Consider the following 24,647-nt stretch of genomic DNA (forward strand, 5'->3'; position numbering starts at 1 on the left):
GAGGACATCCCCTCATCCCAGGTCATCAGAGACAGATATCTGCTCCCAATCCTTGTGCTTGAGCAGAAGATCCCCACCCTTTATTCACCTTCCTAGGGTCAGGCTTCACCTACTATCACTGAAAAATGGGATACATAGTCTCATCTACTCATGGGCCCATAAAGGTGAAGAAAAGGATCAGTTGGATGGGAAGGGGATAGGTCTTGTTTTATTACGCAAGCTATATCTGACCCCCCGAATGGGCATTGAGCAACTGTGTGATATCTCCAGGACTAGAGACCCCTTAGCCTCATCAGTCCCTTCTGATGAGAGAGGCCAACACCAAGAAAGCACTGAGTTCCATGTCCCTTGGCACTCTCTTGAGAGAGTTTGCCAGTTTCCCTCAGTTCCCTCCAAAAATGCAAATCCGGGTCTAGGAATCTGTAGGTGGGGATGGGGGTGGGCAGGAAGCTGGACCACAGAATTTTTTATAAGATCCACTGAGTCATCAAAGACAGATTTCTGCCTTTCCTGGTGAAGAGGAAAAGAAGATAAGAACAACGGGGATCGGGGCTGGATACCCTGAGAGAAAACCGAAAAGAGGAAGAGAGAAAGATTTGCTCTCTTCACAATTTCGCCCTTGGCTTTAGAGGAAGAACCGCTAAGTGGGCTGGGTGACTGAGGAGGACCCTTTGCCAGAACTAGCCTGGGAGGGAGCAATGCTGAGATCCTCCGGCTGAGGCCAGCTCTCTGGGCGGGGCCGGGGGAGGGCTCCAGAGGTGGCGGCTCCTCCCCACCTCGGGCTGGGACTGTGGGGCTGCTGAGCGGCTCACGGAAGGTAGGAAGGAGCGGCGGACCCAGGATTCGAAGATATCAGCGCTGGCGGCTGCTTGCGGGGGCGCCCCAGAGGTGGTGCTGAGCCCCAGCACCCCCCCCCAGCGCCGGGGTACGGACGCCCGCTGACGCAGGGCAGGGAGGGGGTGGGCGCTGGGGAGAAGTTTGGGAAAGTTTAGTCAGAGTTGGCCTGGACACCCCCACCCCTGCCCAACATCCTCAGAGTTGAGGGCTCCCGGCCTGGGCGGTGCAGGATGCGGAGATGGAGCAGAGGTGGGACCTTGGAGCTCCTGGGGATGGGGGATCCCAATTCCTTCAGAGTCAGGGGAGGATCCCAGTCTTTAAGGTTTGGGGGTGGGGGGAGGTGGAGACTTTAGAGCTAGGGTTTGGAAGGGAGATGGATCCTCTAGCCCTCAGATAGAAAAGATCGTCGGGTGCGTGCCTGAGTTTCTCAGGGAGTGGAAGCCAGCCCCTTGCCCTGCTTTCATCTTAGGCTAGCAGAGACGAGCCCCCGGAGGAATATATCCCCGACTGCCCGCAGCCGAGGCGGCTGAAGACTGAATCCCTCCCCTCTCCAACAGCTGGGGGCCGCCCCGTGGGTCACCCCGAAGCCTAGCCGGCTGCTCCTGAATATTTTACTCGGGCAGTGGTAGGGGACGCCGTTCCCATGGCACTTAGTGTCTCCTATTACCTGTCCACTAGCCGACCTTCTTCACTGCCACCCGCTTCCCTACCACCTTTTTCTACTCTCTCATAGAGAATTGGAATTTGGGCCCAGGACCCCACCTGTTCTAAGGCCCCCTTCCTTAACTTCCAAAAGTCTCAAGACTTCTGCCTCACAGTTTGACTTACCCAAAGTCTCCTGGCACACTCCAAACTAGCTCCCACCTCCATCCCAGAGTAGCTAAGATCTAGAACCCATAACAGCTTTCCTCTCCAAAGCTTAACCAAGGGTCAGGGATCTTTCTCTCTCTCTTTTTCTTTTTTTTTTTTTTTTTGGTTTATATTTGAACAAAACAGAAGAGACAGCACCTGAGAGGGCTGTTTGTGTGATGATTGGATATGTGTGCGACAACCACAGGTCGTGGTTCTGGATGTATGAAAGGAATTGTAAATGTATATGTTTCTATGGGTGTGCAGAATTACATGTGTGTGTCCTCTGTAACTACATGGGTGCAAGTTTATATATGGGCATGCGTGTATGTCTAATTCTTTGTGTAAATGTGTGTACGTGCAACACTGTATTCGATTCTTGGCCTTTGGGTGCTGTTACTGTACAGTTAGAAAATGTCAGTGATGATTGTATGTGTTCTCTGGGCCTATGACTAGAAGAAACCCCTTACCCAAAACCAGATTTCCCTCCCCCCCCACCACCATTAGAAAAAATGGAGCACAAAGGAGAACCAGTGACCTCTCTGTTCAGCCTTTCATTCCCAGGCAATATGTCCCCTGTTCTCTCCAAGATGACGCTGAATACACAGCAGGATCCTCAGACGGTTCTAAGAAGACGAGCCAGCACCCCACTGTCCCTACTGCCAAAGCCTGGCTCAGGCCTTTTGGCCCCCAAGCCCCCCAGGAGACTGAATCACCCCCAGCTCTGCCAGTCATCCTCTCTCAATCCCCCTGCCCAGCCCCCCTCACCTACCCTGGACAACTGGTCCTCTGACTCCAGTGACTCTGGTGATTCCCTATGCCGTGTGGTGCTACTTGGAGACCCCAGGGTAGGAAAAACCAGCCTAGCAAACCTTTTTGCTGGTATACAGGATCGAGACCTACAGGAGCATCAGGAAGGTAAGACCCTTAAGAGGGTAGAATGGAACCTCTGGTGGTGGGGAGAGGGGGAAATGTTAATGCAAGTTTTAAATTATATTAGCTTAAAACTTACCCAAAGACTTCTGGAACAAATACCTTGTATTTGTATACAAAAAACTAGATTTGGGAAATGTGCTGATCACAAAATCACCAGTTAAAATTGGGGAATTGAGAAGGTCTCTAATCCAGCTCAGATCTGAATAGAAATTCCCTCCACAGCTTCCCTGACTCCCTGATCAACTTGTCATCCAATATCAGACTTGAATTCCAGTAGCTTAAAGCTCACTATCCCCAGGGAGAAGTCATTTTACTTTGAGATAGCTCTAAATGGTAGGGTGCCTTTCCTTCCACTGAACTGAAATATGCCTCTTACCTAGTTTCTAGATCTGACATAACTGTTTTACAGAACAAGTCCAATCTCTCTTCCCTTTATTAGCCTTTTAAATGTTTGAAGACAATGATTATTTCTTCTCAAGCCTTGTTTTCTCCAGGTTAAACATTCCCAGTTCCTTCAACCAATGATCTCAGGTCTCTCTTCAACTTTCTGAACACCTCTGAACACACTCTGGTTTATCCATGTTCTTCTTAAAATATGACATTCCAACTTGAACACAGTAGCTCAGGACTAGTTTGATTAGAGCACAAAACAGTACCTTTCATTTAAGATCCTCTCTCAATGTAGCCTAAGGTTTGTCCACTGGTTTTGGCTGCCAAGTCTTGCCATGCTACTGATTCTTTTTTTTAAGTTTATTTTTTAAAGGTAATCAGAGTTAGATGACTTGCCCAGGATAAATTTATAAGTATCTGAGACTGAGATTTGAACTCAGGTCCTCCTGACTTGAGTCGGTGGTCTAGCCACTGTTCCCCCTAGCTGCCCCTGCTATTGATTCTTATTTTTTTATTTATTTAAGGCAATGGGGTTAAGTAACTTGCCCAAGGTCATACAGCTAGGCAATTAAGTGTCTGAGGTCACATTTGAACCCAGGTCCTCCTGACGCCAGGGCAGGTGCTCTATCCACTGTTCCACCTAGCTGCCCCACTGCTAATGATTCTTAACAAGCATGCTGTTCTCAAAAATCCCTGGATCTTTTTCACACAAACTAATGTCTAATCAGATGACTCCCAACCTAGACTTGGGCAATTGATTTTTTTGAACTTATTTGCAGGCTACATTTTCTCTCATTCAATTTAATCTTATTAGATTTAGCTCACCATAACAGCCTGTTGAGATCTTTTGAGAGTCTGATTTTGTCCCACTTGTTGGCTATACTTCCTGACTTTATGTTATCTGCAAATGTGAAAGGCATGTTGTCTATACTTTCCTTCAAGTCACTGTGGAACATATGTTCAAAGACAGATAGATCTCTGAAGTATTATAACCAGAGACCTTCCTCTAGGTAGACATGGTCTGTTCTTCGGGTCCAATTCTAAACCACCTAACTACAGTCTACAGTCATCTAATCCATATTGCATTGACTTGTCCAGAGGGATATCATAGGTGAAACATTGTCAAATCCTTTTATGTAATAGACTGATTTGTTGACATGTAATTTTGTTGTTATTCAATTGTTTCCAATTGGGTCTGACTCTTCATGACCCTATTTAGAGGTTTCTTGGCAGAGATATTGGAATGATTAGCCATCTTCTTCTCCAATTCATTTTGCTGATAAGGAAATTGAGTCAAATAAGGTTAGGTGACTTGCTCAGGGTCATACAGCAAAAAAAAAGTGCTGTGAGGCCAGATTTGAACTAAGGAAGATGAGTTTTCCCAACTCCAGGTCCAGTACTTTATCTGCTGCATCACCTACCTGCCTATATAATAGGTGGAGGATTAATAAATTTACATATGATGAAAAATAGTAAAATAAATTAATATTATTAAAAGGAACCACCCAGGTGTCCTCCATTAATTCTACTGTCTCCAAACCAGTGAGCAGCTTAGTCCAGCAAGGAACAAGCGAAGTAGGCTGACTCTTTGCATTCCCCCTTCAATAGAATTGAACCAGCATTTTATTAAGTGGGGCAATATAGTATAAATGGGAGAAACACCAAACTTGGTGCCAAGTCAAGTTGGCACAGACTTTTAATCCCTGCTGCTAAGGAAGCTGAGGCTAGTTCATCATCTGAGCTCAGAAGTTCTGGGCTATAGTGACCTAATCCAATTACACCTGAGCACACCAGGGATTAAGTTACCTGGGAACAGGGAGCCACCAGATTGCCTAAGAAGGAACAAATCAGTCCAGGTCAGAAACAGACAGAACAAAGTTCCATGTCAATTAGTAGTGAGACTGAACCCTGAGTAACCAATGTACATCCAGCCTGAGCAAGATAGGGAGACTTAATCTCAAAAAAAAAAAAAAGACCTTGGTTCAAGACCTGGTCTTGACATACTAGATATATGGTCTTCAGCATGTCATTTCTCTTCTCTCTGCCTCAGTTTTCCTAACTGTAAAATGGGGATTTGAACTTTGATGATCACCAGTCTAATGCTCTGATTCTAGTACATATGATAGATTCATTGGTGAGAAGGGAAGTTGCAAGACCATGGTCCCTGATCCATCCTACATATGTGGATGTTGAAATAATGGTCAAAGACCTCCATGTCCCACAGCTCATTGGCTGATCTGAACCCAGGGCTTCGGATGCCTTTCTCTGAGGGAAGATTAGCAAGTGGAATAATCAGCAGAGCAGGCCAAGGAACCCAAAGTCTAGACAGGGGACACTAGTGCCCCAGCAGCTTCAAAACTTGTACCCTACAAGTGATTAGGAGCATAAATCTAGGAAATGGAAGTCCACTGGGAATCCATGGTGAAAGAACCTGAAGTAGGATTTAATTCTCTAGCTCTTGCCCTCACTCAAAGGGAAAGAACCTTGAACTGGGATATGGGATACTCTGTTCTGAGTCCTAACTCTCCTATGGACTTTGTGAGTGACTTTGGACAAATCTTTTTCCCTTTTCTGAGCCTCAGTGTTCCCATTTATAAATTGAGAAAACTGAACTAAATGCTTTCCAAGGTGTATGCCAGCTCTAAAAATTCTAGAAGAGATGACCAATGGGAAAATGTTTAGACAATATCTTATTTTAATTATTCAGTTTCTGCCATGGAATCCAAGGGTTTCCATCTCTCCCTCTGAGTTCAGATCATTCTACCCCTAAACCCCACTGAGCCCAACCTGTCTCCTCTATTTCAGAGGACATGTATGAGAGGACTTTGTCTGTGGATGGAGAAGACATGACACTGCTGGTTATGGACACCTGGGAATCAGAGAAGCGGGTATGGAGCAGGGGTCCAGGAAGACCTGGGTACTTGAGAGAAGCCTCCTTGGAAATCTAGAAGCCTGGGAGTCTCAAACCGCAGCAGAGCAGACATACAGGTTCCCGGGTATCTGGATACCTAGAATGGAACTGCCATAGAATCACTGAATATTTTTTGGACCTCAGAACATAGAATGTCTGAGCTGAAAGAAACCTTAAAGACCATCTAGTTCAACCCCCTCCTTTTACAAAGGCAAAAACTGAGGCCATGAGAATGGAAGGTCATGTAGTGAGTCTATGGCAGACCTAGAATTCGAACCCTGGTCTCTTTGCTTCTGAACTGAGTGCAACCTAAGCCCCTCAAAAATATCCATTCCCCCCCCCTTCTTGCCCAAGAGAATGAGCATTTTCCTCCTTCTCACCTGGGAGGTTCAGGAGGTCTCTTAGAGGATGGCTTCACTCTCTTCCCCTGCAGGATGAGAAGAGTTGGCACCGTGATTACTGCCTACAAGTAGGCAGTGCCTATGCAATTGTGTACTCCATCACAGACCGAAGCAGTTTTGAGAGTGCCTCTGAATTACGCATTGAGCTTCGAAGGGCCCGACAAGCAGACAATATTCCTATCATCCTGGTGGGGAATAAGGCAGATCTGGTACGCTGTCGAGAAGTCTCCGTGGAAGGTGAGGGGAATGGTTTCAATTTACCTGGTCTGTCCAGTTCTGCTACTGTTTCTCCTTCCAACCTTTTTTTTCTGCTGCCCCCTGGAAATATAATGACCCTGAGCCTCTGGGCCCCTGGCCCTTGGTAGAGCTAAGCTGAAATGAAACTGTCCCAAAGTGGCACCATAACTAAGGAAGGACAGTTGAGGATTTGTCCGTGACCATCCCCCCAAAAAATCTGTGGAATGTCAAATTCCAAATGACTGTACCCCAGGTAAAGTCCCCCATGCCTTTCTTCCCATGTGCAGCAGTCTCCCCAAGCAGCAGCTTTTTTTGTATACTAGGGATCAGTCTTGCAGAGTATTTCTCCTCCATAGACCCTTGTCTTTAAAAAGTATAACTCAGGGCACTTTTCTTCTGCTTGCCCTCTGGGTATTTTTCATGGAATTTGCCTTTGGGCACTATAAAATTGCTGATTATGGATCTACCTACTGTTCTTCCCTCCCTCCCTGCCTTCTTTCCCTTCTTGGGATTCTCTCTCCACCTCTATTTTCTCTACTCCTCTCTGTTACCACTTCTCCTGCTTTTTCTCTATGCTTCCCCCTTCTCTTCGGACTCTGCCTGCTCTCTCATTTTGATTTTCCCCTCTACTCTTCTGTCTTTTCTTCTTTTTTCTTTATTGTTCTATTCCTTCTCTTTCAATTTCTCTCCTCTTCACTCCTCTAACCCCCCTCTACCATCCCTCTTCCTCCTCCTCTTCTCCTTTTCTGCCTTTTCCCATTCTCTCCTTTTTGCTCCCTCTCCATGCCTCCTCCCTTCTCCACCTTTTCTCTTTGATCCCCTTCCATCCCTCTAGAGGGTCGGGCTTGTGCTATGGTATTCGACTGCAAGTTCATCGAAACTTCAGCAGCCCTGCAGCACAATGTAGCTGAGCTCTTTGAAGGCATCGTGCGCCAGATCCGCCTGCGTCAGCTGGGCCAGGAGAAAAATGGCTCTCGCCTTCCGGATTCTCGCCCCAAGAGCCTCAGTCAGAGAGCCCGAAGGTTCCTTGCTCGGCTGGCCACGCGAAACAACAAGAAGCTAGCATTGAAGGCCCGATCCAAATCTTGTCATGACTTGTCTGTGCTCTGACACTACTAGGCTCTTCCTCACTGAGCTCTAAGAACAGTAAAGGAGAGGGGAGGCACCATTTAGTCTGGGACCAACCCCAGAGGTTCCCCAGTTGGTACCACCCATAAAGTCATCTCCCTGCTGCACTGAAACAAATACCCTCCAGGTATCTTTGATGTGACCAGCTATAATGACTTCAAATTGGGAGAAGAGGGATTTCCAGGCCTGCAGAGGGAGAGACAGATTGGAGGGGTAGACTGTGTACAGAGAATGGACTTAGAAGTACTGTCCAATCTCATCAGTCATCTTCCCCTTCACTAATAGGGAAGCCAATGTATTCAGGGAACAGAGTCCTGGCACCCCTGCTATTTGTGTGTATCAGGATGGCTAGTGCCAATGTTGGACAAGAGATTCATGTGCCAGCTCTGAGCCCCCTCCCAGGGGCAGTGGGTATACAGCAAGTTGAGGGAGAAGGCTGCTGGGTAAACAGCCCAGGGGGTGACAAATAGGGCCAATGAAATCATCCTTTTGGGGGAGAGAAACTCTTTAGCTGGAAAAAGGATGGGCAGATTTGGAAGAAGAGATAATGCCATCATCTATACCTTTTTGTACTACCTGGCTTATCAACAAGCTATCCTGCCAACAACTATGGCCCCAGGAGCTCCTGCAATAAACCAGACTTGAGACTTGCCCAATCAAACAGTTGCTGTGTCTATTCAGACAGAATACCATTTCTCCTTTTCTAAGTCAGGGCTGGATTTTAGAGAGAGAAAGAGAAAATCAAATCCATCTATTTGAGCAATAAGAATATATAGAATTATATCTGTGTGTCTGCTTCAAGTTAGGGGAAATGAAGAAAATTTAATATCCCTTCTCTTGTTCCCAAGGAGTCCTTACCCCCAAAGAGTACACTGGGTATATTTCATTTTAGTAACCCATTTTACAGACCAGAAAAATTCAAGATGGTAGAAACCTCAGATTATTGATTGTTAGAATAAGAACTTAGAAAATAGAATATCTGAATTGAAACTATCCTAACCCCTCATTTCACAGAGAAGGAAATTGAAACAGAAAAGAGAAGGATATGCCCAAGATCACACAACAAGTTTGTGGCAGAGCCTACAATGTCCAACTCCTAGAGACATCCTTTCTCCATTATATTATACTGCCTATCTCTCAACCCTAAAGGAAGGTGCTAGGGTTCCCCTCCCTGACTCAACCCCAGATGTGGGGAAGATTGGAGGCAATCCAACATCTGGCTGTTGGGGGTTGGGGAAGGGAAGAAAGGACTGGGCTCTAGGCCAGGATCCAGCTGGCTCCCTCAGGAGGTCAGGTCAGGAGTTTCCAGTTAGAAGGAGTTGAAAGGCCCCAATAATTATCTGTCTTTTGCTGTGGGGGGAATGGAGTTTGATAGTGTTTGGGTACTTACTGGCTGTAATTCTGTCCATAGAGCAAGATTCCTCATTCCCTCATATTTTCACACACACACACACACACACACACACACACACACACACACACACACACACCCCTCACATATCCCTTCTAAACCCATCCCAGACATCATCAGCATAACAACCTTCCCTGTCCCTGAAATGGTACAAGGATCCTGGCAGCTGCATCAAGCTCCCAGAGTCCTTAGATGGTACCCATCCTTCTCACTCATCCTCTCCTCACATGCACACACACACACACACACACACACACACACACACACACACATGAAAATCTAATTAGGAGTTTAGAACATAGAAAGTTTATGACAAGGATTTTTAGAATAGAGGAAATAGACTATAGAATATCAATAACAGAATAGTCCTGAGAGCATAGGATGTGTACTGAAATATACCTCAGAACACAGAATATTAGTGATAAAAGGAATCTTAGAACATAGACTGTTCTTGAAAAAAGATAACACCTAGACGGAACCTTTGAACATGAGTGACAGAAGAATTTTTAGAACATGAAGTATCACCAAGATTGTACAGTAGATAGAGAATGAAATAGAGTTAGGAAGACCTAAGTCTGAATAATATCTCAGATATTAAACTATGTGACTCTTTTCTGCAGTTATATCCTTAATCTGTGGTATCAAATGAATGCTTTGAAAATCTTAAGCCTTATAAAAATTCTAGCTATTATTATTATTATTATTATTATTATTATTATTATTATTATTTAGAAGGGAACTTAGAATATAGAATTAGCCATAAAAAGGACCTTAGAACATAGAATGCTAATGAGAAAAAGGTTGTTAGAACACAGAAAGGACCTCATTAAACAGCATCAGAGTAGGAAGAGCATTAGAGTACAACATATAGGATTTAAGAGCCGGAAGGGACCCTAGGACATTGTCCATGGGACAGAAGAGCTGGCAGGATCTTTAGAACAGAGAATTCTTGTCCACCTTCCCTGCCCCTCCTCCTTCCTGGCCCCTGGCTGGCCCATCCAGGCAGCCTGAATTAATAGGGCCAGGAGCCTGACTGAGCCTTCAGCCAGATGGGTGGATCCCAGCTGTAATTGTGGAAAGTTGGCAGGAGACAGCCAGCAGCAGCAGGAGAATGGAAAGAATGATATCGAACCCAGAAAAATGTAACCCAGATAATAAGTCCAGCAGACCCTGCCTGAGATGAAGGAGGGAATGATGAGCCAATCCACTGGTGTCTGAAAAGGGTTGAAAGCAAAGGAATTTTTGAAGCTGGTCAACTTATCTCCTATATTTCCTTAAGGGGAAGACTCCCCAGGCAACTTTTGAAGGGATCACTGCTTTAGGAAGCATGCCCCAGCCCACCTGATCCAAGGAAGAGATGTGAAAGTGAGAAATACCTGCTGAACTCTGCTCCAGGAAAGCCTGGGGGGGGGGGGGGGGAAGAGGGCAACACTTCCTGCTGAGCCCTGACTCTTCTCTGGAGGGGGTTTCTGAGTTCTTTAAAACACTCACATCCCATATACCAGGGGAGTTGCCTCTCTGTCATCACTGCCACCAGCCCCTGCCAGTTTCAGATCCCTTCAGCTCCTTTGTCATATGGGAGGCTAAAAACCCTTCCCTCAAAAGCCCTCTGAGACCAATCTCTTTTGAAACTACAGAGAATTGTGAGGGAAAGGGACATTAAGAGGGTACAAGGTTTACAAAGACTTTAAGAGCTTTGGGTTTAGCCGGCTCTAACCACAGCTCTACCAGAGACTCACTTGTGTCTTTAGGTAAGGATCTTTCCCTCTCTGGAACTCAGTTTTCTCATCTTCAAAATTATAATAGAGCATCAGACCTGGAGTCAGGAAGATCAGAGTTCAAATCTCATCTAAGATACATATTAACTGGGTGTCCCTGGGCACGTCATTTAACCGAGTTTGCCTTAGTTTCCTCATCTATAAAATGAACTAGTGAAGGAAATGGCATGACTCCAGTATCTTTGCGAAGAAAACCCCAATTCGAGTTATAAAGAGTTGAGCATGACTAAAAAAGTTCAGAAGCTCCTATTTTGTGTTCTGACATTTCATGATCAGTATCCAGACAGTCTATAATTTAAGGTCCCTTCTAGTTCTCACATTCCATATTCTATACTCTAAATTCCCTTCCAGTTCTAACACTGTGATCTTAGCTTCAGCACAGGGAAGGGACTGATTTGCTTTGAAAGGTGCTAGAGGGGGGTGGCTAGGTGGCGCAGTGGATAAAGCACCGGCCCTGAAGTCAGGAGTACCTGGGTTCAAATCCGGTCTCAGACACTTAATAATTACCTAGCTGTGTGGCCTTGGGCAAGCCATTTAACCCCATTTGCCTTGCAAAAACCTAAAAAAAAAAAAGTCCTAGAGGGAAGGGGAGGCAGTGAGGCTTCAAATCTCAAATCCCAGAGAGGCAGAGTAAATAAGGCATACCAGCCATCCTTCCCATCCTGAAGTAAAGGTGACATGATAATTCCTGCAGTAAAGTTAGTCAGTGAAATATTTACTAAGCATACCCTATATACCACACTAAGGACTGGGGTTTCCAAAAAAGGCAAAATTTAGTCCTTGTCCTCAAAATATATTAGCAGTGACATCCCTACTTAACATGTGAAGAGGAAAGTGCTTTGTGAATCTTCAAATGCTCTATGTGCTTAGTAGTAGAAGACAGTCCTGACTCTGATGCTTACTAGCTTTGTAACTAGTCATTTGACAAGTTATTTGATCTGAGGCTGTTTCCTCATCCATAAAATGGACAGCATGATCCTTACAATACCAACTTCAAGGAGAAGTGGAAAGAACTTTGTAAACCTTAAAGGTCTAGAAAAATGTGAACTATTGTTATAATGACAATAATTATTATGATTATGATTATTATATAATTCCTACCAATACTAAGGTCACCACCATGGCCCTGCCCTGGTTTTCTCCCCAACTGCCTGCATCCAGAAGAAGTTTCCTATCTAACCCTGTTGAAAAACGAGCTCTCTTTTCTCCAGATATGATTCTTCCCTGTAGGGTCCAGACAAAGAGCTATGCTAGCCTAAGCCTCAACAGAGGGAGATACCAATACCCTGCCCATCATCCATTTCCAATATTAGCAACTCATATTTCTCTAGAATTACTTCCTTGTAGGAGACATAACCTGGCCACCTACACCCTGAGATTCAAGGAGTTAAAACAGAACTGTAAAATCTCTTACTTCCATGATACTGTCTGGGTGTCTATAATTCTACCCATTAATCTCTCTCCCTTTGAATTAGGGTTTTAAAGGACTCTGTGCAAACATTTCTATGGGAGGCAGAGCTAGAGTGGGGATGGAGGGCATCAGACACTGTCTGAAATTTTGGTTCCACTTCTGGCTATCACATTTTATCAGGAACTTTGATGATGATGATGATGATGATGATGATGATGACAGTGACTACCATTTTTACATAGCTCTGTACTGTTTACAAAGTATTTTCTTCACAACAAACCTGTAAGGGAGAAAGAACAATATTATTATCTCCATTTCATTTTACAGATGGAAAAAACTGAACTGTTTTTAAGTGTTAGAATCAGGGGACGGCTAGGTGGTGCAGTCAATAGAGCACCAGCCCAGGAGTTCAAATCTGGCCTCAGACACTTAATAATTACCTAGCTGTGTGGCCTTGGGCAAGCCACTTAACCCCATTGCCTTGCAAAAACCTAAAAAAAAAAGTGTTAGAATCAGATCTCCAGTTCAATTCTCCTGACTCTTTAGTCCAAGACTCTCTTGAAAAACTGATCATATTTTAGAAGAACCAGCTCTTAAGATTCAAAGACCCTGAGTTTAAATCCCAACTTTGCCATTGATTAGCTATGTTACTTTGGTTAAGTCACTTCATCTATCTCTTTAACTGTAAAATGAAATCTTGAACTAGCTCATCTACAATAGATTTCTCCATATTCCAACAACCTCTATTTCTATAAGTCACTCTCGCCTCTTCCTGCCTCAGTTTCCTTCATGTAAAATGAAAACAGTAATACTTGCACTACCTACCAACCAAGGCTATTGCAAGGAAAACATTCTTCAAACTTTAAAGTGTAATAGGAATATAATCTGGAATTAGTAATAGTGCAATGGTGGCAGTAGTTGTAGTGTGGTCATTTTTTTTACTTCATCACACTGCCAGAATCTGGAACGTGTCCAGAATGGGGGTTGCCTGGATGAGGGAACCAAGGACAAAAAAACAAAGGAGAAACAAGAAGGAGAAGGTTTTTCCTCTATGGAATTCCAAGGTTTGCCCCTGAGGACTTTCGCAAATTCGGAAGATCCCATTCTGCATTCAGCTTAAGGGCAGGACTTTCCATCCTGAAGAGATGAGAACTGTTATGGAAAAAGTGATAAATCTCTGAACAGTCTAATTTTTCCCCTGGGCCCCTGACATGCCCCATGGCCTGCCTCAGTCCTTGCTACTGGGGAGAGTTTGCACGTCCTCAGCAGAGTTTCTATCCTAGTTCTAGGGAGGTTTGGATTTGGAGATTTGGATCACTCAGCTTCACCGTGAATTTCCTAGAATATGTAGGATAGGCCAACAGAGATCCTTGAAAATGACCCTCTTCTGGGGTATCTCATTCTTTTCACTTCACCAGGATACTTATTCTTGGTTCAGTCCAGGCCTCTCCCCAAAATGCACTGACCCTAGCTAGAACAGTATAAATCCTGGGGGCTTTCAATATTGTAAGGGACCTTGAGTCCATAGGCCTAGGCAGAGGTTTGGGAGTCAGAATGAAATTCAACAAAAGAAGAGCAAGCAAGCAAGAAAAAAATGTATTTCCCATCCCATTGTCCTGGGAAGAGCTGACAGGGAGCCAGCTTTCCAGAATGGAAAGTTTGCTGCCTTGAGAGAGGGGGCCAAAGCTGGAGAATCTATTGGTTGAGAAGGGAAATGGTGGTAGGAGGCAGCAAAGCAAATAAAAGTTAGTTTACACCAGATCAGCCCTGGACTTACAGGGAGTTTAAGGAGGGAAATAGAGGGTTATTTTCCTTTCTGCAGGGAGACACTACTTCCTTTCCTGGCCTTCCTCCTCCTCCCCCTCTCTCTAGTTCTGAGCTATTTCTACTTGTCTGGGCATTGTCAGCTCCTGGATCAAAGTAGTTGGTTGCTTCTGAAATTAAGCATGGGCAGAATTTGAGATGAAAAGGCACGCAATCTCCCAGCATAGGCCTAGACATAGGAAATAAGTGAGGTAGGTATGTTGAAAAGAACAATAGATTTAATCTGGAAATCTAGTTTGAAAAAAGTTTGAGACCTGTGTATCACTTTGGACAAGTAGTACCATCTATTTTAGCTTCAATGTCAGCATCTGTATAATGGGGTAATAATCCCTGCTTTCTCCTCATGGCAAGTGAGGACTAAGTTTTATATGAAGTGTGTTGTTAATATAAAATACTATAAAAGGCATAAGACTTTAAAACTGAAATATAAATGTCAACTCTTATTACTCACTCCAGAAAGAGAGCTAATGTTCAGTTCCAACTTCACATTTAAAGAGGATGACTCTAGGATCCCTTGAGAGTCATTAGATTTGCCTTATTCTCAATGACCTTGATTTTGCCTACATTTTCCCACACTCCTTAGTGAGTGAAATGATTATTAATAACTGATTAATGAGGGAGGGGAAGAAAGGCAAATCCAGAATTTTTTCTTTTTCTTTAGGTCAACAATCATTCCATAAATCATTACTCTGAATTCAAATCAATTTTAGCACCTGGGTCCCCTTTATATTTGTACACTCCACAAGGTTCAGTTGTTTTTCAATCATGTCTACCTCTTTTTTGACCCAATTTATGTTTTCTTAGCAAAGATATTTCCTTCCCCATCTTATTTGAGGAGGAAATTGAGGCAAACAGGGTTAAGTGACTGGCCCAGGGTCACATAGCTAGTAAGTGTTAGACTGAATTTGATCTCAGAAAGGTGAATCTTCCTGTCTCTAAACCCAGCATTCTATCCCTGCATCACCTAGCAACCCTCAAGATTACTCCAGGTCAAATGCACTCTGTATACTTAACTGACCAGCTCTCTTCAATGTGTTTTACTGGTCTGGTCAACCAGAGAACTCATTATTACTGAAGAAGAAAGAGTAAATTAGCATTTATAGAATGCTATTTAAGAATCGAAAAGCACTTTATAAATATTTCATTTGATCCTCACAACAAACCTGGGAGAATGATATTATTATTATTATCTTTATAGATAAGAAAACTAAGGCAAAAAAAAATAAATGACTTGCCTAAAGTCACAAAGCTAATAAGTATCTGAGCAAATATTTGAACTCATATCTTCCTGACCAGAGGTCCAGCACTCTATCTATTGCACCACATTAATTCAAAACAAGAGACAAATCTATTTAATTGATCGATCTAGTAAAGGGCAACCAGGTAGCACAGTAGATAGAGCACTGGATCTGGAGCCAATAAGACTCATCTCTATGAATTGAAATCTGACCTCAGACACTACCTAGATATACGATCCTGTGCAAATCACTTACCCTTTTTGCCTCAATTTCCTCATCTGTAAAATGAACTGGAGAAGGAAATGGCAAACCACTCCTCTATCTTTTCCAAGAAAACCCCAAATAAGGCAACAAAGAGTCAGATACAACTGAACACAATGTGTAAAAAACAAAGGATCCTTCATGTCCTCATAGGGTGTACTCTTCTACAAGTTATCACACCATTGTCAAGAGAGGACACCTATATAAAGAATAAGTATGACATAGGCACATTCATGGAAGATACTCAGAACACACCTGGAGGGACATGTTTGACCATACCATATTCTCAACTGGCACACTCACACTTCTAAAAACTTACTACTAAAAATTTTTTGGTGATATTATGACACTATTTTCCATTGCATTGCATCTACTGAGCATCTACATTGGTTTTATAGTCATCATCTTGTTACCATCTGCTAAATTTCAGCTCCTCTTTGGGACTAGATTTAGGAATAGCCATTTGTGGTTCACAATAAAAGCTACCAGAATAATTCTCTCTCTCTCTCTCTCTCTCTCTCTCTCTCCTCCCCTCCCCCACCAAATATAGCTTAATTCTTTCCTTCTGACCTACCTTGCTCTTTGCAGTCAGTTCTAACTACTTAGTCTAATTCAGACCTGAATTATCATTAAAAGTCATACCTCGGGGCAGCTAGGTGGTGCAGTGGATAGAGAACCAACCCTGGAATTAGGAGGACTTGAGTCCAAATCCAGCCTCAGGCACTTAATAATTGCCTAGCTGTGTGACTTTGGACATGTCACTTAACCCCATTGCCTTAAATTTTTAAAAAAAGTCATACCTCCTGGTCCTAGCAAATGTTTCCACTGCTCCACATTAGCAAACTGCAATAAAACTGGATGAAGTTGAATTAAGAAGGTTGAATTCAATACCTGAGGACATTATGCCTTATTATTCTTTGTAAATCATAGGGCTGAACTGGGTAGAGAGGCAACTGCAAGGGGCTATCCAATTTTTCCCCATTTAACCAGGACCAAAATGGAGAGGATTTTTTTTTTGGGGGGGGGGGGGGGTTGCTGCCCTTTTATCCAACATTTTAATTGCATTTGTCATGAGTTTCTCTATGACCCAGATTATGTGTTCCACAATCAATCCACTTTCCACTATACCAGCCTCCCTCCCTATCCAGAAAAGCAAGGAATACATATGAACAGATGTAAAACAGAGGAAAGGGAAGGAGAAAAGACAATATCTAGTCATTTGATTAGTTCTGTATCTGTTTGACTATACTAGATGACTTCACACACTGCACTGGGTTCAAATCACCATGTCTGGATAAGCATCATGCCAGAGCACTGAGAGATTTGGTGGATGTAATTATGGAGCTGTTGTGTCTAATCTTTGAAAACTTGTAGAAAACAATCAGGTGCCATTGGATTGGAGATGAACAAATGTCTCAATTTTCAAAAAAGTTTGATGTCTTCAAACCCTGATCTTGACTTCTGTTCCTGGAAAAATTCTAGAATTTATTTATTACTAAAGAGATAGTTGTTAATGAAGATATAGAAAAGCAAATGGTACTGGCCCATGAACAGCATAGGTTCACTAAGAATAGATCATGCCATTCTAATCATCTTGAACAGATTTATTACACTGGTAAATCAGAGAAATGCCATAGACAATCCAAAATCTGAATTTCAGCAAGGTTTTTGATAAAGGTTCTCATAATGGAGAGAATTATGGACTGAATAGAGAGTAATTCAATGGAGATATATCTGAGGGAACGATCTATGTATACTTCATAATATTTACTGAGGGGGATATATATATACATATATATATATGTATATAGCAAGAACAGAAGAATATCACCCCCCAAACCATATGTATATATATATATATATATATGTATGTATAGCAAGAACAGAAGAATATCACCCCCGAAACCAGAAGCACCCTCCCTCCTATAGCTGGTTAACTATACCTCCTATAACCTCTCTTACCTAGGGAGGGCTCAGGGGTTGTTGAGAGCATTTCTCCATCAAGTTTGCTTTCATACATGGTGTTTGCTCCCTTGCTTCCAGGGCTGGACCCTTCAAATTGTTCCTGGAGTCTGTTGATGCCCTGGACTCAGCTTCTGCAAACCCTGGAACAGATTAATCTCACTAGCTCCCTGGTCTGCCAACCTATTGAAGCTCAGAATGTTTACAAGAATTTTACCTAACCATAGGGGAAAAGAGACAAAATAAAGATAGAAGTAACAGCAGAGCTATGTCCTCACAGACCATTAGCCCAAGCAGATGAGAGAGAGCCTGCAGCCCCTCCCTAACCCACAGAAAACTATCCTCTCACTCAGCACGTCAGAGATAGACGGAAGAAGAGGGAATGATTTTGTTGGCTGATGCCTTTGTATACATACTCAGTTCCTGCTCAACAACCAATCAAAAACAACTCTTTGTAATGGACAGGAAATAATCTTAGAAAATCCTTGCATGTTTCAAAGCCTAGACAGAGGATTGCATTTATCTGGGTAAACAGTACATGTGCATAAAGACTGGACTCTTTTTGACCAGTCTATCATTACTGATGAATAGGATTACAAATCTGGAGCTAGAAGATCCGGGTTGTAACATGCCATAGGTCATGCATGCAGTAAAGCTTCAAAGACAGGATATGACCCAGATTATGTGGTTCCATAATCAATCTATCTTCCACCACACCAGCCTCCCTCCCTCCCTCCCTATCCAGAAAAGCAAGGAATACATGTGAACAGAAGCAAAGCAAAGGAAGGGGAAGGAAAAAAGACAATATGCACAATGATTAGAACAATTGAAACAACAATATCAACAAAAATTCAATGCTATGTAATTACAATTACCAAACCTAACCTTTAAAAAAAGAAGAAAGAAAAATCTTACTTTTCTCCCATATTTGCAGACGTGAGGTACTATGACTATCATTTCCCTGTTCCAACCTCTCCATCTCCCACTGTGTATACCATCAGTATATCCATGTGCTGATTTGCCTTTTTCCTCTCTTTTTAATTCTTTCCTTTGGAATGATTCTCTGAGTAAAGAAAAGAGGAGAAATTTATTTGCAAAGGAAGATCATGTAAAAACAAAGCATATCTATAAAATTTACAAAAAGGAATAAAAATGCTAAAAAAAAGATGGACTTTAGCATGAGGAAGCAGCTTGGGAACATGGAAAATACCACTTATGAAATACAATCCAGCTCATTTTCTCTAATTCTGAGCCTAGCTTGTTGTATCTCTTCAGATTCTATCCAAGATGTATATGCACTTATAAATCAAATCAGTGAATGACCCCTCTAACTGTAAATCATAATCTGAACAATAATCATCTTTCATCTATTTTGTTTTACTATGGGGATTTTATCCAATCTTTTTTGAGTGTCTGGGGTTGACATCTGGAAAACCCTCTGTGATCCTGGTCTTGAGGCCAAGTAGTATCATTTCATCAGCAAATGTAACCATGTTAGAAGCAATGTAACAAGAATTGTCATTTTTCCTCCTCTTCACTAAATGTGGCAACACTAAAGGAATATTCAACTTCCTATTCCCATCTCCTTAAGGGTGACAAGGTGGCACCAAGCCTGGAGTCAGGAAGACTCATCTTCCTGAGATCAAATATGGCCTCAAACATTTATTAGCTGTGTGATCCTAGGCAAGTCATTTAACCTTATTTACCTAAGTTCTTCATCTATAAAATGAGCTGGAGAAGGAAATAGCAAATGATATGGGAGCTGGAAAAGTGAGGAAATCAAACAAAGTAGTTGTCATAATACATTCAGCATCTTTTCCTGTCTTTATCCCTTGTTCTAGGTCCCTCTGGATCTTTACCTTGATAGATCCCCTTACCCCTGCTGCCCCTTCCTCTGATTGCTCCATTCCTCCTGAAACCATAATTTTAAGGATGCAAAGGCAAGCACATTAGTTTTTTTTATTCCTTTCTCTGCTCTATTCCTGAATGCTCAGACTTACTTCATCACAATGCTCCCCTTTGGGTACCTTCTCTTTCCTCCCCATCCTCTTTTGGTGTTGTCTTCCCTATTAAAATGTAAGTTAAAGGAATTGTCTCCCTTTTACATGTTTTTGTATTCCCAGCACCTAGTACAATTTCTGGCATCTAGGGCTTAACTGGTGCTTCTTTACTAATTTTATTTTTTAAATTTTTTTATTATGAACTTGACAAATATCAACAAACATGAACATTTTCATATTCAATGATGGGGGAGATTAAATAGAGAACTATGGATCTTTTTTAATGTACAATTTGATTTTTTTTATAGATCTTTATTGAACTATGAAAAGATAGCTCCAGAGTCCAGCTATTGGGATAAAAACTCCCTCTTTGATAAAAACTGCTGGGATAATTGGAAATTAGTATGGAAGAAACTTAGATTAGAACACCCTTTACCAAGATAAGATCCAAATGGTTACAGGACTTAGACATAAAAAAAAATACTATAAGCAAATTAGAAGATCAAGGACTAGTCTACCTGTCAGATCTATGGAAAAGGGAGCAGTTTATGACTAAGGAAGAGTTGGAGAACATCACCAAAAACCAATTAGATGATTTTGATTACATTAAATTAAAAAGCTTTTGCACAGAAAAAAACACTCTAACCAAGATCAAAAGAAATGTGGTAAACTGGGAAACAATCTTTACAACTAATGATTCTGACAAAGGACTCATTTCTAAAATATACAGAGAACTGAGTCATATTTTAAAAACAAAAAACCATTTCCCCAATTGACAAATGGTCAAAGGATATGCAAAGGCAATTTACAGATGAGGAGATCAAAGCAATCCATAGCCATATGAAAAATTGCTCTAAATCATTAATTATTAGAGAAATGCAAATTAAAGCTTCTCTGAGATACCACCTCACACCTCTCAGATTGGCCAATATGACCAGAAAGGATAATGATCATTGTTGGAAGGGTTGTGGGAAATCTGGGATACTATTACACTGTTGGTGGAGCTGTGAACTCATCCAACCTTTCTGGAGAGCTATTTGGAACTACCCCCAAAGGGCAACAAAAATGTGCATACCCTTTGACCCAGCAATACCACTACTGGGTCTATATCCTGAAGAGATGATGAAAAAGGGTAAAAACATCACTTGTACAAAAATATTTATAGCAGCCCTGTTTGTGGTGGCAAAGAATTGGAAATCAAGTAAATGTCCTTCAATTGGGGAATGGCTTAGCAAACTGTGGTATATGTATGTCATGGAACACTATTGTTTGATTAGAAACCAGGAGGGATGGAATTTCAGGGAAGCCTGGAGGGATTTGCATGAAATGATGTTGAGTGAAATGAGCAGAACCAGAAAAACACTGTATACCCTAACAGCAACATGGGAGTGATGATCAACCTTGAAGGACTTGCTCATTCCATCAGTGCAACAATCGGGAACAATTTGGGGCTGTCTGCAAAGGAGAGTGCCATCTGTATCCAGATAAGGAGCTGTGGAGCTTGAACAAAGTTCAAGGACTATTCCTTTTAATTTAGAAAAAAACAGATATCTTATTGTCTGATCTTGTTACCTCTTAGACTTCTTGTCTCTTCTTTAAGGATATGATTTCTCTCTCATCACACTCAATTTGCATCAAGGTACAACATGGAAACAAAGTAAAGACTGACAGATTGCTTTCTGTGGGGGGGGGGTTGGGGGAGGGAAGTAAGATGGGGGGGGGGAATTGTAAAACTCAAATAACATCTTTAATAAAAATAAATTTAGGGGCGGCTAGGTGGTGTAGTGGATAAAGCACCGGCCTTGGAGTCAGGAGTACCTGGGTTCAAATCCGACCTCAGACACTTAATAATGACCTAGCTGTGTGGCCTTGGGCAAGCCACTTAACCCCATTTGCCTTGCAAAAACCTAAAAAAAATAAATTTAAAAAGAAAAGAAAAGAAATAGCTCCAATACCATCCTACTTCTCAGTCTGTGTCCTTTTCTGAATTTCCTCTGTTCTCTTTTGTGATTAAAAAAAAATGACTCAGTGGGATTCTTTTTCTTTTCTTTTCATTTAAAATCTTGATATTAATTTTGACCTTTTCCTCAGCAAGTTAATGATGTGACTGTGCACAAACAACTGATTTTGAAATGACTCTCACAGCCAAAACCAGTCATTTCCAATCTCTTGGGATGTGGTCCATTTCATTTTTGTAACCTTTTTTTATATGAGCTAAATTTAATGCCTCATGACTATTAACTTTTCATATAAACATAGTATGAGGCAAAACATAAAAAAGTGTGGTATTACTCCCCAAAATGCCAATTTGATATTGGGCTTCTTCATTGAGAGAGGCACTAATTTTAAAGATCTACCCTGCTTTCTTCACCTCTAGAATACTGTATTCAACTCTGGGTATTACATTTTAGGAAAGATTAACAAGAACAATTGCAGGATTCTTCTCTGAGCTGCTCTCCTGATTCTCTCAACTCTACCATGACACAGAGCCCCCTTATCCTATAAGTATGCACCACCCTTTCAACTCCCTCCTCTGATCAGTTGTACCTCTAAAAAACTGCAGTTTTAGGAAAACACCCTAGATCAACCATATCTTCAGTCCTCTCAGGGCTCTCAGCATCAGTTCGTGTAAATCTTTCCAGGGTTTTCTGAATTCTGCCTGCTCATCATTTCCTATAGAACAATAGTATTCCAACATTACATCCATATACCACAACTTGTTCAACTATTCCCAATTGAAGGGCATCCCCTCAATTTCCAATTCTTTTGTTGGTAAAGAATTGGAAATTGAGGAGATGCTGAAGAAGAATCAGAGGAAGAAGCTGACTAAAAACAAGCCAAAGCCTTAAAATTGTGCAAACATACTGTTGCTAAAATGTAAGTACACTTGACCAATCCCTGCAAAAATTCATTTTCGTAATATCTAAAGCAGAAGCATGTCAATAGGATGTTCTTCTGCCTAAGGTTTTTGTAGTGTAATGTCTTAATCAGTCTACCATCAAATATTTTAGAGTATCCTTAATGTTAAGATAATGTATTAGCAGTATGCAATAATTACATCCTGAGTTCTCAAGCAGAGGCAGTCTATTGCAAGAACATTCTTGGCTGCTAGTTATCATAGGTTGTTTTAAGTTAGAAAACTGAATAGCAACACTGAATACTGTAGAGATGCACTTTGCTAAGTGTAATGCCTGAGTCATTGCAATATTTGATTATCCATTTGGTTGTTACAGAGGATTCTTAACTGTAATCGATGGTTGTTGCCATAACAGTATATTGTCTGCATTTCCACCTCTAGTCATGGGCTTTATGTGATAGATTTTAATATCCTTGAGCCTGGGCAAGTGCATAGGTCTTTTTAAAAGAAACATGGTTTACTTGCACAGTTTTGAGAGATCATTAATGCCCTTGAAGAGAAGTGGTTTTTGTGAGTGTGAAACAAAAAATGGTGAGAATTTGAATTGGTCCCTCTTATTATAGTATTGAAATTAAGTCTACTTAATTTATCAAGTCATATTCATGCCCTGATTTTATATACTTGTATCTATCAATAAACATTGTGATACTTGGGGGGGGGGGGGAAGAGAATCAGTTGCTGGAACCAGAGATATTAAGCTGGAACAGAGAAGTAAGAGATAGGCTATGATCACTTTCTCTAAGTCATTGAAGAGTTGCCACATGGAAAATAGATTAGACTTGTTCAGTTGGACCTCAGAGGAAAGAATAAAGAACAATAGGAAGAGACTACAGAGGGATAGATTTCATTTAATATCAGGAATTTTTTACTAAAAAGCAGGGATACTCTAAAGTGCTATGGGTTGCCCCCAGAGGTAGGAGGTTTCCCATCAATCGAAGTATTCAGCTAGAGTCTAGATGACTAGTACTTGTAGAGAATGCTACAAAGCTGAAAAAAGAACTTCCTTTCCAAGTTTAAATTAGTTTAGATATACACCCCCTTTTTTTACTAATGGATTTTTTTTCATGATGAAACCTACTTTTTTCCATTTTCATGTAAAGTTAGTTTACAACATTCATTTTTTGGTAAAATTTTGAGTTTTATATTTTTCTCCCTCCCTCCCTCCTTTCACTCTTCCTCCCCTTGACAGAGAGTAATCTGATATAAGCTAAACACATACAATAATGTTAAACAGATTTCCATATTAGTAATGTTGTAAAAGAAGAATCAGAACAAAAGGAGAAAACCATGAGAAAGAAAAAACATAAAACAAATTTTAAAAAAGTAAAAATAATATGCTTTGGTTTGCATTCAGACGCCATAGTTGTTTCCCTCTAAATGTGGATGATATTTTCCATTATAAATCATTTAGAATTGTCTTTTATCATTGTACTGTTGAATTTTATCATAGCTGATCAACCCTCAATGTTGATATTGATGTGTACAATGTTCTCCTGGTTCTGCTCACTTCACTCAACATCTGCTCATGATTTCTTACAGAACAATAATATTTCATTCTTTTCCTACACCACAATTTGTTCACTCATTCCCAAGTTGAAGGGCATCTCTTCAATTTCCAATTCTTTGTGATACCAAAAAGAGCTGCTATAGATATTTTTATACATGTGGGTCTTTTCCCCTTTTTTTATGATCTCTTTGGGATATGGAACTAATAATGGTATTGCTGTATTAGAGGGTATGCACAGTTTTATAGCCCTTTGGGCATGATCCAAATAGCCCTTTGGGTACATGTTCTTCAGTATGGTTGTACCAGTTCACAGTTCCACCATACTGTTGGAATCTAAAAATATTTTTCCCAATTACATGTAAAAGATTTTTTAACATTCTTTTTTTAAATTTTGAATTCTAAATTCTCCTTCTCCCTCTCCCCCTCATTGAGAAGAAAAGCATATTGGCATAGTTTATACATGTGCAGTAGATGACCCCTTTCAACATGAAATTCTGTAATTCCCTTCTAAAACCAATATTCCAGGCTCTTAAGATTCTTTCCATTTGGTATTCTTTGTTCTAAGGTTACTCTTCCAGTACTGATACTCATTCCATGAAATGAATCCATTTCCTAAGGATAAATAAAACTATGTTTTTTATGTGATAAG

General features: G+C 41.4%; 1 protein-coding gene and 1 long non-coding RNA gene across 6 annotated transcripts; one reads left to right on the plus strand and one right to left on the minus strand.

The window, feature by feature from the left end:
* Positions 1-825: 825 nt before the first annotated feature.
* REM1 (RRAD and GEM like GTPase 1) lies at positions 826-9,814 on the plus strand. Of its 4 annotated transcripts, none has more exons than XM_074211829.1 (5): positions 826-925; positions 1,307-2,604; positions 5,818-5,900; positions 6,357-6,561; positions 7,397-9,814. In XM_074211829.1, the coding sequence occupies exons 2-5, from the start codon at positions 2,199-2,201 to the stop codon at positions 7,669-7,671; spliced, it is 969 nt and encodes a 322-aa protein (XP_074067930.1). In that variant the 5' UTR covers positions 826-925; positions 1,307-2,198; the 3' UTR covers positions 7,672-9,814. The 4 variants fall into 4 exon arrangements, with proteins under 4 accessions (XP_074067930.1, XP_074067932.1, XP_074067931.1 ...); XM_074211831.1 differs by having other exon boundaries at positions 2,237-2,604; XM_074211830.1 differs by lacking the exon at positions 826-925 and having other exon boundaries at positions 959-1,462; positions 2,237-2,604.
* Positions 5,523-17,913, minus strand: LOC141505729 (uncharacterized). 2 transcript variants are annotated; one of them, XR_012473680.1, is made up of 3 exons: positions 17,575-17,913; positions 6,304-12,569; positions 5,523-6,020 (listed from the first exon to the last, which is right to left on the minus strand). It is a non-coding gene; the product is annotated as an uncharacterized LOC141505729 (long non-coding RNA). The 2 variants fall into 2 exon arrangements; XR_012473679.1 differs by having other exon boundaries at positions 5,523-6,031.
* Positions 17,914-24,647: the final 6,734 nt, after the last annotated feature.

This window comes from Macrotis lagotis, chromosome 1, assembly GCF_037893015.1.
Source record: "Macrotis lagotis isolate mMagLag1 chromosome 1, bilby.v1.9.chrom.fasta, whole genome shotgun sequence".
Lineage (NCBI taxonomy): Eukaryota > Metazoa > Chordata > Mammalia > Peramelemorphia > Peramelidae > Macrotis > Macrotis lagotis.